This window comes from Rana temporaria, chromosome 3, assembly GCF_905171775.1.
Source record: "Rana temporaria chromosome 3, aRanTem1.1, whole genome shotgun sequence".
In the NCBI taxonomy this organism is placed as follows: Eukaryota; Metazoa; Chordata; class Amphibia; order Anura; family Ranidae; genus Rana; species Rana temporaria.
The window spans coordinates 374,502,909-374,518,307 of NC_053491.1; the positions used below are offsets into that span (position 1 = coordinate 374,502,909).

Here is a 15,399-nt window from a genome sequence, read left to right on the forward strand (position 1 = left end):
CGTTTGCAGAACAAACTTTTGTCCGATGAAAAGCGAAAAAGTTTGTCCAATGGAGTGTACACACGGTCTGATTTTTTGGAAAACTTGCTCATTTTGAAGTTTGTTGGCAAAAAGTCTGAATGTGTATATGGGACTTAATACAGCAGCCATGGAGAAAATAAAACCATACATCAAGAGTGATTTGCCTGAGCCCAACTCCTGGTTTGTAGACCTCCTATCAGGGACACAAACTGACAATCCTAAATTGGACTCCAAAAATTTTAATACTTGGATCCAACATAACATTGGATTCATCCGAGCTTTTAGAAGCTACAAATTCACTTCCCACCTCCAAACAAAATGTCTTTTGATTTTTGCTAAAATATGTAGGTCGCTGGGTATTTATGTAGCACTACCCCCGAAGGAGCTGCTGGATATTTTCGGGCAGCATGTTTCCTCTATTTCCTCACCGTCCAGGGTATTAGATGAGAGCTGAAAAAGTTCAATGTCCACACCTTGCACTTCTTTTTCTAATGCCGCGTACACACAGTCGTTTTTCGGCATGAAAAAAAGGATGTTTGAAAAACGTCATTTAAAATGATCGTGTGTGGGCTTCACATCGTTTTTCGGCTTCTGAAAAAATGGCCAAAAAAAAATTCGAACATGCTGCATTTTTTAATGTCGTTTTTTAAAATGTCGTTTTTCGGGTTGTAAAAAAAGATCGTGTGTGGGCTAAAACGACGTTTTAAACCCGCGCATGCCCAGAAGCGAGTTATGAGACGGGAGCGCTCGTTCTGGTAAAACTACCGTTCATAATGGAGTAAGCACATTCATCATGCTGTAACAGACAAAAAAAGCGCGAATCGTCTTTTACTAAAAAGGAATCAGCTAAAAGCAGCCCAAAAGCAAATAGAACTTCCCCTTCAGAGTGCCGTCGTACATGTTGTACGTCACCGCGCTTTGTTCATCATTTTTCAAAAACGATGGTGTGTGGGCAACATCGTTTTTAATGATGAAGTTGGAAAAACGTTGTATGGTACAGTCTCTGCCACAGACCTTCCCACAGATGGAGACACTTTTCGGTCCAGAATTCTCACCGTACAGAATTCAGCACCTGGATCTCCCCAGAGTAACTTCTTGTAGAACTTGAGACTGACAGGCGATCACCATCCAGCCTTTCAGTAAATGGTGCATCCTTCGATGAAGTCCAAGGCCTCTCTTGAGACACCAGCCTCGTGCTTGGTCCTCTCCATGATGGGTCCTTCATTAAGCGGCTTCCTTCCTCAGGACGGACAGCACAGGATCACCTTCCAATGCGTAGATCCAATCTGCCTTCAGAAGATCACAACCCTGGACCAACTTGGTCCTGGAGCCAGGATTACAGGAACACGCACCCCCAGCCAGGAGGGCCACACACGGGGGTGGTGAGACGACAGACTCAGGATCGACGACCCCAGTCTAGTGATCCAGACGATCAACCCCACTGATTGGCTGCCGAGGGAGAATACTCAAATCACCCTGACCTAGCTGCTGCCACCCTTGGCTTGGAGTAACAACTACACCCCAGGCGAACAATAGTGGTCACTCACAGCACAGCCATGGATAGAGCAGAAGCCAAATTTGCACAAATCACACATGTCTGAGTCAACTAACTCTCAGACTTCCCTCTGAATTTACAACAGCGCTGGCTCAAAAAGAGCAGGCCGCTACATCTACATCACTTTTTTTTTTAACAAAATACACCAAGCCCCTTACCACTGCTAATTTGGAATAGTGTTACATATTAAGTTGTTGCCTAGAAACCTATTTTGTTAACGTTCGAAAACATTACTCCTATTTGTAGAACATATTGGTGCAGTAAAACCATGTTGCTTCTACAGCACCTTCCCTATGTATGTTATTTGGTATAACTGACTCATTTCTGGTTCTACAGCATCAACTAATTAGCATGAAATTGTCCCAAATGTCTTAATATGCTGACACCTTAAGAGTTCCCTTCACCCCCAGGCTTTCCAGGCGTTTATTCCCCGAAAGCGGACGGGAGTGGCCATACTTTTCAAGCGCGGTTCCCCCTTCACATGCTCTGAGTCATTTATTGATCCAAGGGGACACTACATCATTCTGATGGGCCTTTGGCAGTCACAACCCATCACACTGTGCACTTTGTACGCTCCCAACACCCACCAGATCCACTTCTTCTCTAGAGTATTCGTGCGTCTGTTCCGGACGCCTAACGAATATCTGCTGATTGGTGGAGATTTCAGCCTGTGCCAGTCGGTGGCCCTTGATCGCCACGTATTGAACCCCCTCGGACCCACAGACCCGGGCTCACAGGGACTCCAAACTTTTTCGTCAGCTCACTAGTCGCTATGCCCTGTTTGATGCGTGGCACGCCCTCAACCCAGGGGATAAGCAGTTCACGTTCTACTCTGCCCCGCAGCGTATACATTCCCGCATTGACTACCTTTTTGTCAATAACGCCACCCTCCGCGTCACTAGGGAGAACCAGATTTTACCGATATCCTGGTCTGACCACGCTCCCGTGGTCATGAACCTAAACTTAGGTGCCCCTAATCACAGGCCCTACCACTGGCAGTTGAACAACTTTCTGCTCCAGTATGGCCCCTCCAAACAGGAACTGGAATCTGCGCTGCAGTATTACTTTCTTGAAAACGATACCGATATCTCCCGGCCATTCTTTGGGAAGCCCACAAGGCGGTCCTCCAGGGCTGCTGCATGGCGCTTTCCTCGGCCATGAAGAAGAAGGGGTCTAATAGACCCCAAATCCCCTCTTTACACTTCAAAGTATTCAGATCACCAAAAACGATAACGATTCATAACGATAAGGTGGTGTTGAGTCCTCACCCATCATTTTTTGCCTAAGGTATCTAATTTCATCTGAATCAAGATGTTTGCCTACCTTGTTCTGCGGAGGGAAGGTTATTACATTCTCTCCTTGTAGTGGAAGCAGTTAAGGTCTATCTGAAGGATTCAGATACAGAAAACTGGAAAGGGCAGGCAGCGTTGGAATCAACTATTTCAAAATGGATTTGTCAGGTTGTTATTCAGGCTTATGGTTGAAAGGAAGGGTTCCGCTTTTTCAAGTTAGAGTGCACTCTACCAGGGCAGTAAGTGCTTCATGGGCAGTGCATCACCAGGCCTCCATGACTCAGATTTGCAAGGCCGCAACTTGGTTGTCAGTGCCTCCATTCACTAGATTCTATCAGGTGAATGTAAGATGGCAAAAGGATACCGCTTTTGGGCGCAGTATACTGCAGGCAGCAGTATAGGTCCTCGCATCTGATGGCGGCTTGCTTTTATCTGTGTTTCCCTCCCCTCAGAAGGCATTGCTTTGGGACATCCCACATAGTAATTACTATGGCTGCTCTGTGTCCCGTGATGTACGATAAAGAAAATAGGATTTTTATAACAGCTTACCTGTAAAATCCTTTTCTTGGAGTACATCACGGCACACAGAGGTCCCTCCCTTCTTGTTGGGATACTTATTGCTTGGCTAAAAAAACTGAGGTACTCCCTGGATGGGAGAGGTTATATAGGGAGGGACTTTCTGTCAGTGTCTATCACCTGAAGGTGGCCTATAACCCACATAGTAATAATTACTATGGCTGCTCTGTGTCCCGTGATGTACTTCAAGAAAAGGATTTTACAGGTAAGCTTTTATAAAAATCCTATTATTGGCCTAAATAAATGAAGAAATTCGATTTTAACCTTTTTTTGCCTGTTTTATAGCGGAAAGGAAAAATTCTTATTTTTTTCAAAATTGTCAGTATTTATTTTTTATTTATTTATTTATATCGCAAAAAATAAAAAACAAAGTGGTGATCAAATACCACAAAAAAAAAGCTCTAATTGTGGAAGAAATATAAAAAAAAAATATTTGGGTACAGTGTCGCACGGCCGCGCAGTTTTCAGTTAAAATTACGCAAGTGATGTATCACAAAAAATGGCTTGGTCTTTAATGGGGATAAATCTTATGGAGGTCAAGTGGTTAAATAAAAAAAAATAAAACATTAATACAGTCTTCCTCTAAATATAATGAGAGGGGGAACCAATGCGCAAATCCACCTAATAAAGAATAATTCTGAACTCAAAGGGAACTAAAAATAAAATTAAAATAAATAAAATAAAATAAAATAGCAGCCACGACGAAAAGTGTTCTCACACTCAAGACAGATATGAATATTGGTGGGTGTAATGGCGCTAAAAACAATAGAAAAAACTTAGAAACAATAAATGATCCTCATCACTCGACCCATAAAATAATGGAGAAAATTTCTTGGTAAATACTCCAATGAATGTGAATAAATGTGTCCCACTCTTGGCGAATCCTGGAATACCATCCAGCATCAACAAAAAATGTGGAGGGTATTAATAGTGGCAAATAATAACAAATGATAGGTGAACAAACTGTGCCAAACCAATGCACAATGTTGCATCAATACAATCAAAAGTGAAATATTTGGGTAACCATCAATATTAATGAAAAAACGGAAATCCAGTATATAAAACCACCAAAAAAACAAAGGTCAAATAAAGTGCAGCGTGCAATAATTATAGTGTAACAAATTCCAAAGTGATCCGAAGTAGTTTAAAACAACATGCAAAAATAGGAAACCCTATTGTACGTTATAAGGAAGATCTAGCAAACCTGGTCAAAAGGGGTACGAAAAAAGGACTTTTAAACAAAAAGGAAGCTAAATATCTACAACCAGTAGGATGTAAGATCCCAGTTCTATATACACTTCCCAAAATTCACAAATCTAGAGATGACCCACCTGGTAGGCCGATTGTGAATGGCATTAACTCCGTGGGTGCAAGAATCGGTGAATATATAGACTGGTTTTTGCAACCCCTAGTGAAGAAAACTGAATCGTACCTTAGGGATACAAAACATCTGATCCAGCTGCTTGACACTATCTCTGTTGATGGAAGTTCTATTTATATGGCTACAGCTGATGTTTCATCTCTGTATACCATCATCAACCATGAAGAAGCAATCCAAGCCACAAACTGGGCGCTAACTGGTCTTAGTGACCTAAAAAATACACAAAAGAACTTTATACTTAAGTGCTTGGAATATAGTCTTGATCACAATTATTTCTGGTACTGTGATGATTATTTTAAGCAAATCTGCGGGATAGCGATGGGAGCCAAGTATGCTCCCAGTGTGGCAAATCTCTATATGGCGGAGTGGGAAGCAGAAGTTTTATATAACAGAAAACCAGAACAACTACTTTTATATCGGCGTTTTATTGATGATATTTTAATTATTTGGTCAGGAGATAGGGAGAGCCTTTTAGATTTCGGCTTTTATTTGAACTCCAATGACAAAAATATCAAGTTAACCTGGGAGATTAGTGACGAGAAAATTAGCTTTCTGGACTTGGAAATAGCCAGAGAAGGGAATAAGCTAGTAACGAAAACGCATTTTAAAACTGTGGACCGAAATAGCTATTTACCCTTGGATAGCTGTCACCACACCCCCTGGTTGGAGAACATCCCCAAGGGGCAGTTTTTAAGACTAAGGAGAAATTGCACAAAGACTGAGGTATTTCTGGAACAAGCTAACTTTATTGGCAAAAGATTTGTTGAAAAGGGCTATAAAGAGGACTATATTGAGAAAAAAATTAAAGATGTCGCCGCCCTAGACAGAGTAACCCTTATCCAGGACTCTGTAAAGAATAATGCCTTTGCCGGAAAAGTACCACTGATAATGGACTATAGTGTCCAGCATAAGCAGCTTGAAGCAATTTGTAAAAAATATTGGCATATCGTGAAAGCCGATCGACATTTGTCATCAATTTTACCAGAAAAACCAATATTTACATACAGAAGGGCCCCCACTCTAAGAGACATGATAGCTAAGAATGTATTGGATCCACCGGAAAAAAAGAGGATACTACCCCTGCAAGAGATGCTATACATGCAAACATACGAAAGAAAGTAAAAAGAAAAAGGAAGGTTTTAAATCCAATGTCACAGGTAGAGAATACAAAATTAAAGATTTTATTTCCTGTGACACGGAGGGGGTAGTGTACCTCCTTGAATGTCCATGTAAAATACAATATGTTGGCAGAACTAAAAGAAATTTATGGAAAAGATTACGTGAACATACACAAAACATAAAAAATGGGTACCCCAAACACAGTTTGTCCCGCCACTATGAACGTTACCATAATAAAGATCCCTCCTCTTTAATGGTATGGGGCATTGAGAAATATAAACCACACTGGAGAGGGGACAATAAAGTGCAAAAAATCAGCCAGGCAGAATCCCGCTGGATTTCACGAATTATGCACTTTAACACCTCATGGACATAATGTGGAATTTGACTTAAATTGTTTTATATCCAATTATTAGAATTATATCTCGATTTCCATTTTTTATAGATCATTTTATCATTTTAACGATTTTAATGAAGTAGTTGACATATATTTTAGCATTACAGATTCCGATCCCCATTCTCCGCATTTTTTAATATCTGATTTTAACTAGATTTTTTTATATACATCAGTATATTATTTATTCTTTTATTATATTAGATCATTGGTCCACAAGCATTAGTTTTCAGCAACTTCTATGCGTGGTTATTGTTCCTACCAACCAGGATTTGTCTAGACATGGTGTCCAATTAGCTCAGACATGATGTTTAATATATTATCTGGACAGATTGGTCAAACTCCTTGCTTTTCTTCCTTGGCTACAGATGCGAATTGTTTATTTCCAGCTCAATCAGAGGTTGTCTTTATCTTCTGCTTGTGTTGAATATATCTTGTAATACTATTTTTTGACCACCAGGGTGAGCACTCTGAGCGTGGTTTCATTAGTATTCATTTTATTTAATATTTAATTGTAGTTTATCAATATTGTTAGAAGTCCTTGCACTTCACATCAGGAATTTGATTATTAAACTACTGTAACTTGTATGTATTAGGGCGCCGCCCGGCGCTATAAAAGTCACCTGTATGCCAGCCGCTCCCCATCCTATGAGTAAGCAACGTGAATCAGTTGCGATACGCGTGAGGACGTGGAGGAGCTGCTGGTGACGTCACCCGCTCCCGGCCGCAGAGCGGGAGACACAAAGATTTACACACGCCGACTCTGTACTTCTAGAAATGTGAGTGTCTATTTGTTTTTCAATAAAATGCATTGATGTTACTACACCATGGAGGCTCCCCTTGCTTTATGTTCCCTTTGAGAGACTGCAACCATCCGTGACTGGGTCGTGGGATTGTGGAGCTGGATGAACAGCTGACTGCCTGTGAGACATCTATATAGGCTTAAATACAAGCCGCTCTGAGGTAAGGGGCTGGAACACCTAGTTTGTTGGACACTTCTGGGAATCCTGATGGTGGAAGTTCTAAGCTTGCATGCACATCCAGGATTGATCACTGAACGCTGTGGATTTTAAAGATTTGCGATTTGGTGCACTTATCTTTTTCACTGAACATTTTTTATGATTGTTTTTTTCTTCACCTTATATGCACTGTGACACTTTACCATTATCACTGTGCTTTTATTTTTAACCTCTATTGGTGAATTTTAGAGACATTGTTATTAATGTAACATTATTCTTTTCACTGGACATTTTTTCACAATTAATTTTCATGCTTAAATTTTTGCATGTTGTTTTAAACTACTTCGGATCACTTTGGAATTTGTTACACTATAATTATTGCACGCTGCACTTTATTTGACCTTTGTTTTTTTGGTGGTTTTATATACTGGATTTCCGTTTTTTCATTAATATTGATGGTTACCCAAATATTTCACTTTTGATTGTATTGATGCAACATTGTGCATTGGTTTGGCACAGTTTGTTCACCTATCATTTGTTATTATTTGCCACTATTAATACCCTCCACATTTTTTGTTGATGCTGGATGGTATTCCAGGATTCGCCAAGAGTGGGACACATTTATTCACATTCATTGGAGTATTTACCAAGAAATTTTCTCCATTATTTTATGGGTCGAGTGATGAGGATCATTTATTGTTTCTAAGTTTTTTCTATTGTTTTTAGCGCCATTACACCCACCAATATTCACTTCCTCTAAATATGTTTGTGTAGTAAATAAAAGGTTTATGCCATATAATTGAAAAATGACAAGATATAATAAACTTTTTTTTGAAAAATTATTTTTATTCAATTTTTTAGCAACGTGCAATAAAAAACATAGTAGCGCAGCCACAAGACCAATGCCGCCATAACCGGCCTCGTAGTGCCCAATATAACAGTTACATAGACCAATTCTACTTCCTCCTAACTACAGTAAGATAGATTTTCTGCAGATTTTTGTCTTTTATTTTCCCCCTAAATTTAACCAACAGTGGGGCTATATTGTATTGTATATACTGTTGGGGGTCTCTAGAGATATTTATATTTGTTCACTATTTGTACCTGGGTCACCTCTCTAGGTAGGGGGCCTTCCTAAGGGGTCTACTGTCAAGAGGGTGGATTTTTCCCAGTTTATCTTAAGTCTGTAAATTCAACAGAACTTATTGATGATATCCATGGCTCCCCAAAAGGAAGTCCTGCGTATCGCCAAGGAACAACAAGAGATTGTCTGCATATAATGCGACTTTCTCTTCCAGCTTGCCTCTTCTTAAGCCCTTTATCTGAGTTGAGGACCTAAGCAATGGCCAAGGGTTTGATTGCGATGGCAAAGAGGAGGGGTGACAAAGGGCACCCCTGTCTCGTTCCCCTCCCCAATTGAAATTTGTCAGACTGTTCATTGTTCACCTTTATTCTAGCCTCTGGTGTCCTATAAAGCATTTTTACCCAGTTAATAAAACCCGGTCCAAATTGGGCCACTTGCATAGCTCGCCATAAGTATTGCCACTCAAAGCTATCAAAGGCCTTAGCAGTGTCCAAAGACAAGATGGCCCTCTCTCCTCCCTCGTCCGTTGGAATCTGGAGGTTCAGGTATATCCGTCTTATATTTGTACTGGTGGTTCTTCCAGGTATAAAACGCGATTGATTGGGGTGGACGAGTTTCTGTATAACTTTGCTCAGCCTAGCCGCCAAGACCTTTGCAAGTATTTTCATGTCAGAGTTCAGTAAGGCAATAGGCCTGTATGAGGCGGTATCTACCCTCCTTATGTATAATAATTATAGTGGATTCCATCATTGATGGGGGGGAGCGCTCCCTTTGTCACCGACCAGTTAAAAACCCTCATCAACTCCGGGAGCAACACCTTCCCATAATGCCGATATATCTCAACTGGGAGCCCATCCGAGCCCGGGGATTTCTGTCCCGCCATCTCATTTGTAACTCTTTGAATCTCCTCTAGCGTTATAGGCCTGTCTAGCTCCATTCTGTCCATTTAATCAAGGAAACATTTTTGTCTTTAGATTTACCAAAACCTTGTAGTGCAAGGGCATGCCTGATTGAAACTTCTTATGCCGCGTACACACGATCGGAAATTCCGACAAGAAAAGTCTGATGTGAGCTTTTGGTTGAAAATTCCAACCGTGTGTATGCTTCATCAGACTTTTGCTGTCGGAATTTCCGCCAACAAAAGATTGAGAGCAGGTTCTCTATTTTTCCGACGGAAAAAGTTCCTATCAGAAAATCCGCTCGTCTGTATGCAATTCCGACGTGCAAAAAAACATGCATTCTCAGAATCAAGCAGAAGAGCCAAACTGCCTATTGAACTTCATTGATCTCGGCTCGTCGTACATCTTGCACGTCACCGCGTTCTTGACGGTCGGAATTTCCAACAAGATTTGTGTGACTGTGTGTATGCAACACATGTTTGAGCCAACATTCTGTCAGAAAAAATCCACGGTTTTCTTGTCGAAATTTCCGATCGTGTGTACGCGGCATTAAGGTTTGACCTTATATTTTATGGTTTTGGTAGATCTGAAGACAAAAATTTGCAGAAAATCTAATATTGTGTATGAGGTCTAACAGAGACCAACTAACATTCTGAAAACCTCTATCTACCCTCTAGTTCCACCCACACCTTCCCCTCCCAGTAACAAGCTATTCTCCAACAACCTATGCAGCATTTTCCAGGGTAAGAAATGCACTAAAAATAAAAATGAACTTAAAAGTATGTGTCACAGTGAATTCTAGTAGACAATCAAGTCCAATGCTAGGTGGGAAAAAAAAATGCCATGAAACCCATGACAATGTTTAGATATAAAATTAAACCAGTACCAACTACGGGTAGTTAAGTACCTATTAAAGGGCAGGCAGGGGTGAAGGGAGTTTCCAGGTGATCAAACAATACTTTTACCCAGAGGTTACCCAGCTACCTCAGATCCTGTAGCTCACATAATTAAGAACCATGGGAATGGGAAGCATTTCCACCTCAGATATGCGATCCTCAGCTGTTGTAAGTCTGCCCCAGATCTTGTCTAGGTCATGCCTGAAAAGTGTGCAGTCTGTGGCCAGATGGTCGATACAAACCATCAGCGATGCCTGGCAGGCGTCAAGGGCTTCCAGGGTGGGCTTGGTAATAGCGCATTTATATTTTAGCCTTTAAAACTCAATTTATGGTATAGACTTTATCATATAGTTACATTGGTCCAGCTTGGATCAATCTCAATAGAAAGTAGTAGAAGATGAATGGACGGCCCCACGCCAAGAAACTCTTGAGTTGTTTTTATTGAAGAAACATAAGCAGACACCGCAAATACACAGCAAAAATCATAAAACAGCCGACACGTTTCACACTTGGTTAGTGCTTATTCATGGCATGAATAAGCACTAACCAAGTGTGAAACACATTGGTTGTTTTATGATTTTTGCTGTGTATTTGCGGTGTCTGCTTATGTTTCTTCAATAAAGACAACTCAAGAGTTTCTTGGTGTGCGGCCGTCCATTCATCTTCTACTACTTTCTATTGCCTAGTGCATTGCCAGCACCCACATCCACCTGGACTTATCCAAGATTGCACTCAGGACTTCCCTGGAGCGGTGAACCCCATCTCGCCTTGGATCAATCTCAGTATTCATACAGTATGTCATACTTGTGGGAGCCGTTAAGGATGCAGAAATCACGTGCACTACTACAGTGATTGGTCTTTCAGATCCTGTGCCAAGTGGCTATCCTGCCACATTGTAAACAAAGGCAATTTTGCTGTGCCAGAGCCATTCACAGAACACCTTGTATGTTTTTCCATTAATGCAAGGCTATTTGTGATTGGACGAGGTGAAGATTGTGACATTACCACCCTGCCTTTCACCTTTGAAAATGTGTACATAAACTGCACCAAAACCATTATAGTTTCTCTTTTAAACATGAATTCAGGACTTACCCTCTTGTATCTCCAAATCTATGTTACTCTTCAGGTCGTTGAACCATCCTGGGATCTCCACACGGCAGCAGTATGTTCCAGCGTCCTCCATGGTCACACCAGAGATGGTCAGTGACACGTCTCCCTTCTCTATGTCACCCATCAGCTGGTATTTATCTGCTTTCCTCCAGGTTCCATTGTCTTCAGTCTTGAGGATCAAATTGTTACAGTAGGAGAGTGGACAGGACCCCTTGCCCCAGCACACAGAATATTGGTATTGATGAACTGTGTAAGAGCATGGTATGGTCACGGTATCATCTGCTAATGTACAAACAGGAACGCATAACCATAAGAAACCTGTAGAGACAGAGAAGAGACCTCCAGTCAGAATACATAGGAAGCAGACGAAAGCCAATATAATATCAAATTAATGTGAGCTTGCACTATATTTTAAAGTTTTGATTTACAAGTGCTGCCTAAGAGCAAACACCTGAAGATTTATTTATTTATTTATTACAGGTATGTTTACTGTATAGCGTTACATATTACGACCATATTTAGGTGCCAAGAGGACCCCTCAATTTCACTACAATCAACGCTCTCTCTCCCTCAGTAAAACCTCAAGGTTTAATAATTTCAGATCTCAAACCATACAATCCCTTGACTGACCAGTAACATAATCTGACAATTACTTACATCCAGGGCTTTTTTTCAGGGAGAACTCAGTTCCACCACCTCTGGCTCAGACCCTTTGGTGCCTGCTCACCACAATCACTTGTAAACACAAACGTCTGGTTTCTTTGTTTACAAGTGACAGCTCTGCACTCTGTGTGTAACCCCCTGAACTCTGCACTCTGTATGTGATGCAATCCTGGTATTTAATGCCCCTTTAAGACCCTTCTACTGTTTGTGAAATCTGAACGGGGTCGTGGTTGAGTTCCTGCACCTATTTTCTGAGAAAAAAAAGCTCTGCTTACATCCACATATGAGAAAAACATATGATAAAAATCCTCAGTATAAAACACAAGATACACTTAGAACACATGGCATCATGCAAGAGGACCCCCTTTGACAGTGTACAGAGATTCTTCTGAACCATAGCGGCTGTCAGACTTGAAATCTGTGAGATCTGTTAAAAAATTAACTACAGGTCCCAACTGCCACTATGGCATAAAACACAAGTGTGGTTAATCACTGCATTATTCATAGTGCATTGACTATCCATTGACAACAGTCTGCTGTAGCCTGACATTGTACCTGCTATCCACTTATGGCTGCAATGCTTTGCATGCTCATTAAAGAAAACCCTTTTTTATTCTGGTAAATACTTGTGTATTTATTATTATTTTTTAAAAGGTGGACCTAACATTTAGAAGACAGGCTCTGTGAAATGTGTGACACAGCAACGCCTATCAATAAGAAATAGTGAATATGTGTCAGTCACAGAACTCAAAATCAAGGATGTGTGGGGAACTTCACTATGTTTACAAACAAGATTGTTCAGAGGAATAGGGATAAACTAGAAATAGTTGAAATACAATGTGGAAATGAATATATCATTTTCTATTTAGACCAGAGATACTCCTTAAAACCCCTTCACGCTGACCGTACGCAAATATGCGGCCTTGGCTTAAAGTGGTTATACCAGGGTGATGCCAGGTACTGTTTTTTAGAGAAAACGGTTGGCTTTCTTATAATAACAAACGATGCGGCTAAAATCCACTTGGCTGTTATCCCAAGGAGCTCTTCCCCCCTCTCAATACCTTCCGTGGCTCTCCTGGGCACTCCCGTCCCATGAGAAGTCCATGCGAACAGTCGACACGTCCGATCGGGTCTCAGATCTAGTAACCCGGAAGCAATGTCATGATATCACTTCTAGTTTACTGAAGACTTAAAGGCGCCAAATAAAAAAAATACAATTTTCAAAACAGCCAAACTTGGGAGGCAAAGGAGGGATTTAGGGTCTTATAAACCCCAGATTCCTCCATAAAGAGTACCTGTCACTGCCTATTACTGTCACAAGGGATGTTTACATTCCTTGTGACAGCAATAAAAATACTCAGAAAATAAAAAAATTTAAAGAGACAGTGTAAAACTAATAAAAATAATATAAAATAAATAAGATTTTTTTTTTTAAAGCACCCCGCCCCACCAAGCTTGTGCGCAGAAGCGAATGCATACGTAAGTCGCGCCCGTGAAAGTAAACGGTCGCTAAACCACACATGTGAGGTATTACTGCAATCGTTAGAGTGAGAGCAATAATTCTAGTACACAACCTCCTCTTTAACTCTAAACTGGTAACCTGTAGAAGCTTTTAAAGCATTGTCAACTTTACTGTTTTTTTTTTTTTATTCATGAAAGTGTCCTTTTTTCCCAAAAAATTGCGTTTAAAGACCACTGCGCAAACACTGTATGACATAAAATATTACAACGATCGCCATTTTATTCTCTATGGTCTCTGCTAAAAAAATGTATATAATGTTTGGGGGTTCTAAGTAATTTTCTAGCAAAAAATACAGATTTTAACTTGTAAACAACAAATGTCTGAAAAAAGGCTTAGGCATGTAAGGGCTAATAAAGTTTAGTCAGCTCTAATCAGTCATAATTATCCTCTTCTTGCTGCACTTAGCGATTATCTTTCTTCTGAATTCTTTATATTTTTTCAACCAGTAACAATTGAAATTTTTTATTTATGTTTATTTTTTTTCCCATTAAAAAAATGCACAAAATACAAAAAAGTATTTATTAATTTGTAATATAAGGCCCTTTTCACACTACAAAATAAATCCGTTTTAATAATCCGTTTTAAAATCCGTCAGATAATGTTAAAAAACGGAAGTTATACGTCCTTTATAAAATATCATTAAAGTCTATGGGATTTTTTTATGTTCCGTAAAGATCCGTAATAGTCCGTTATAACATACGGACGTTAGTTATAACGGAATATGTGACGGGTCTTGCACTATTTTTTGTAAATTATTTGTCCGTTGCAAGTAACGGATATATTAACGTCCGTTATATTTTAACATTGAAGTCTATGGCACATGGACGTTAGTAAATGTCTCCGTAAATGTCCGTTATGTTAACGGACGTTAATTTTACTGAGCATGGATATTCAGGGGAACCCCGCTGTCAATTTAAAACAAAAATGACGTGCGGTTCCCGGTAAATATCCATAACCAGACCCTTCAGGTCTGGTATGGATATTCAGGGGAACCCCGCCGTCAATTTAAAACAAAAGTGACGTGCGGTTCCCGGTAAATATCCATAACCAGACCCTTCAGGTCTGGTATGGATATTCAGGGGAACCCCGCCGTCAATTTAAAACAAAAATGACGTGCGGTTCCCCCTAAATATCCATAACCAGACCCATTATCCGAGCACATTGACCTGGCCGGCCGCAGAAAAGAGGGGGGGACAGAGTGCGGCCCCCCCTCTCTCCTGAACCGCACCAGGCCACATGCCCTCAACATGGGGAGGATGTCCCCATGTTGATGGGGACAAGGGTCTCATCCCCACAACCCTTGCCCGGTGGTTGTGGGGGTATGCGGGCGGGAGGTTTATCAGAATCTGGAAGACCCCTTTAACAAAGGGGACCCCCAGATCCTGACCCCCCCCCTGTGTGAAATGGTAATGGGGTACACTGTACCTCTACCATTTCACGAAGGAAGTAAAAAGTATTGTAAAAAAACACACTGACACAAAAGAATAAAGTCCTTTATTAAAAAAAAAAAAAAAAACTCCAGCGCTGAAAAATCCACTAGTTCCCGGCTTCCTGCGTTGTCCTGATCCAGCGACGGGTGCGGGTGATCTCCCGCGATGAGAAGATCCAGCGTCGGGTGATCTCCGCTCCGGCGATGTGAAGATCCATCCATCTGGCGCAGCAGCATCCCGGACCTCCTCTCACCGCTGGGCACAGCCCAGCGAATGAGCGGCTGAAGCGGTGACATTTCTTATATAGAGGAGGCAGAGCCACCCGTCACGTGACCCTGCCCCCTCTGACGTACCTCTGCTACGTCACTGGGGAAGCCCTGGAAAGGTCTTTCCTCTTCATGGTCTTCCCCAGTGACGTAGCAGAGGTACGTCAGAGGGGGCAGGGTCACGTGACGGGTGGCTCTGCCTCCTCTATATAAGAAATGTCACCGCTTCAGC

The 15,399-nt window shown here is 41.1% G+C and overlaps 1 protein-coding gene across 1 annotated transcript in view; it reads right to left on the minus strand.

Moving 5' to 3' along the window:
* The window catches only part of LOC120932817 (hepatitis A virus cellular receptor 2 homolog), a 37,402-nt gene extending 25,802 nt beyond the window's left edge, over positions 1-11,600 (minus strand). Inside the window, exon 1 of the mRNA XM_040345556.1 lies at positions 11,269-11,600. Within this exon, the coding sequence (XP_040201490.1) occupies positions 11,269-11,410 (142 nt within the window). The 5' untranslated portion in view covers positions 11,411-11,600. The remainder of the gene's footprint in view (positions 1-11,268) is intronic.
* Between the last annotated feature and the right edge of the window lie 3,799 nt (positions 11,601-15,399).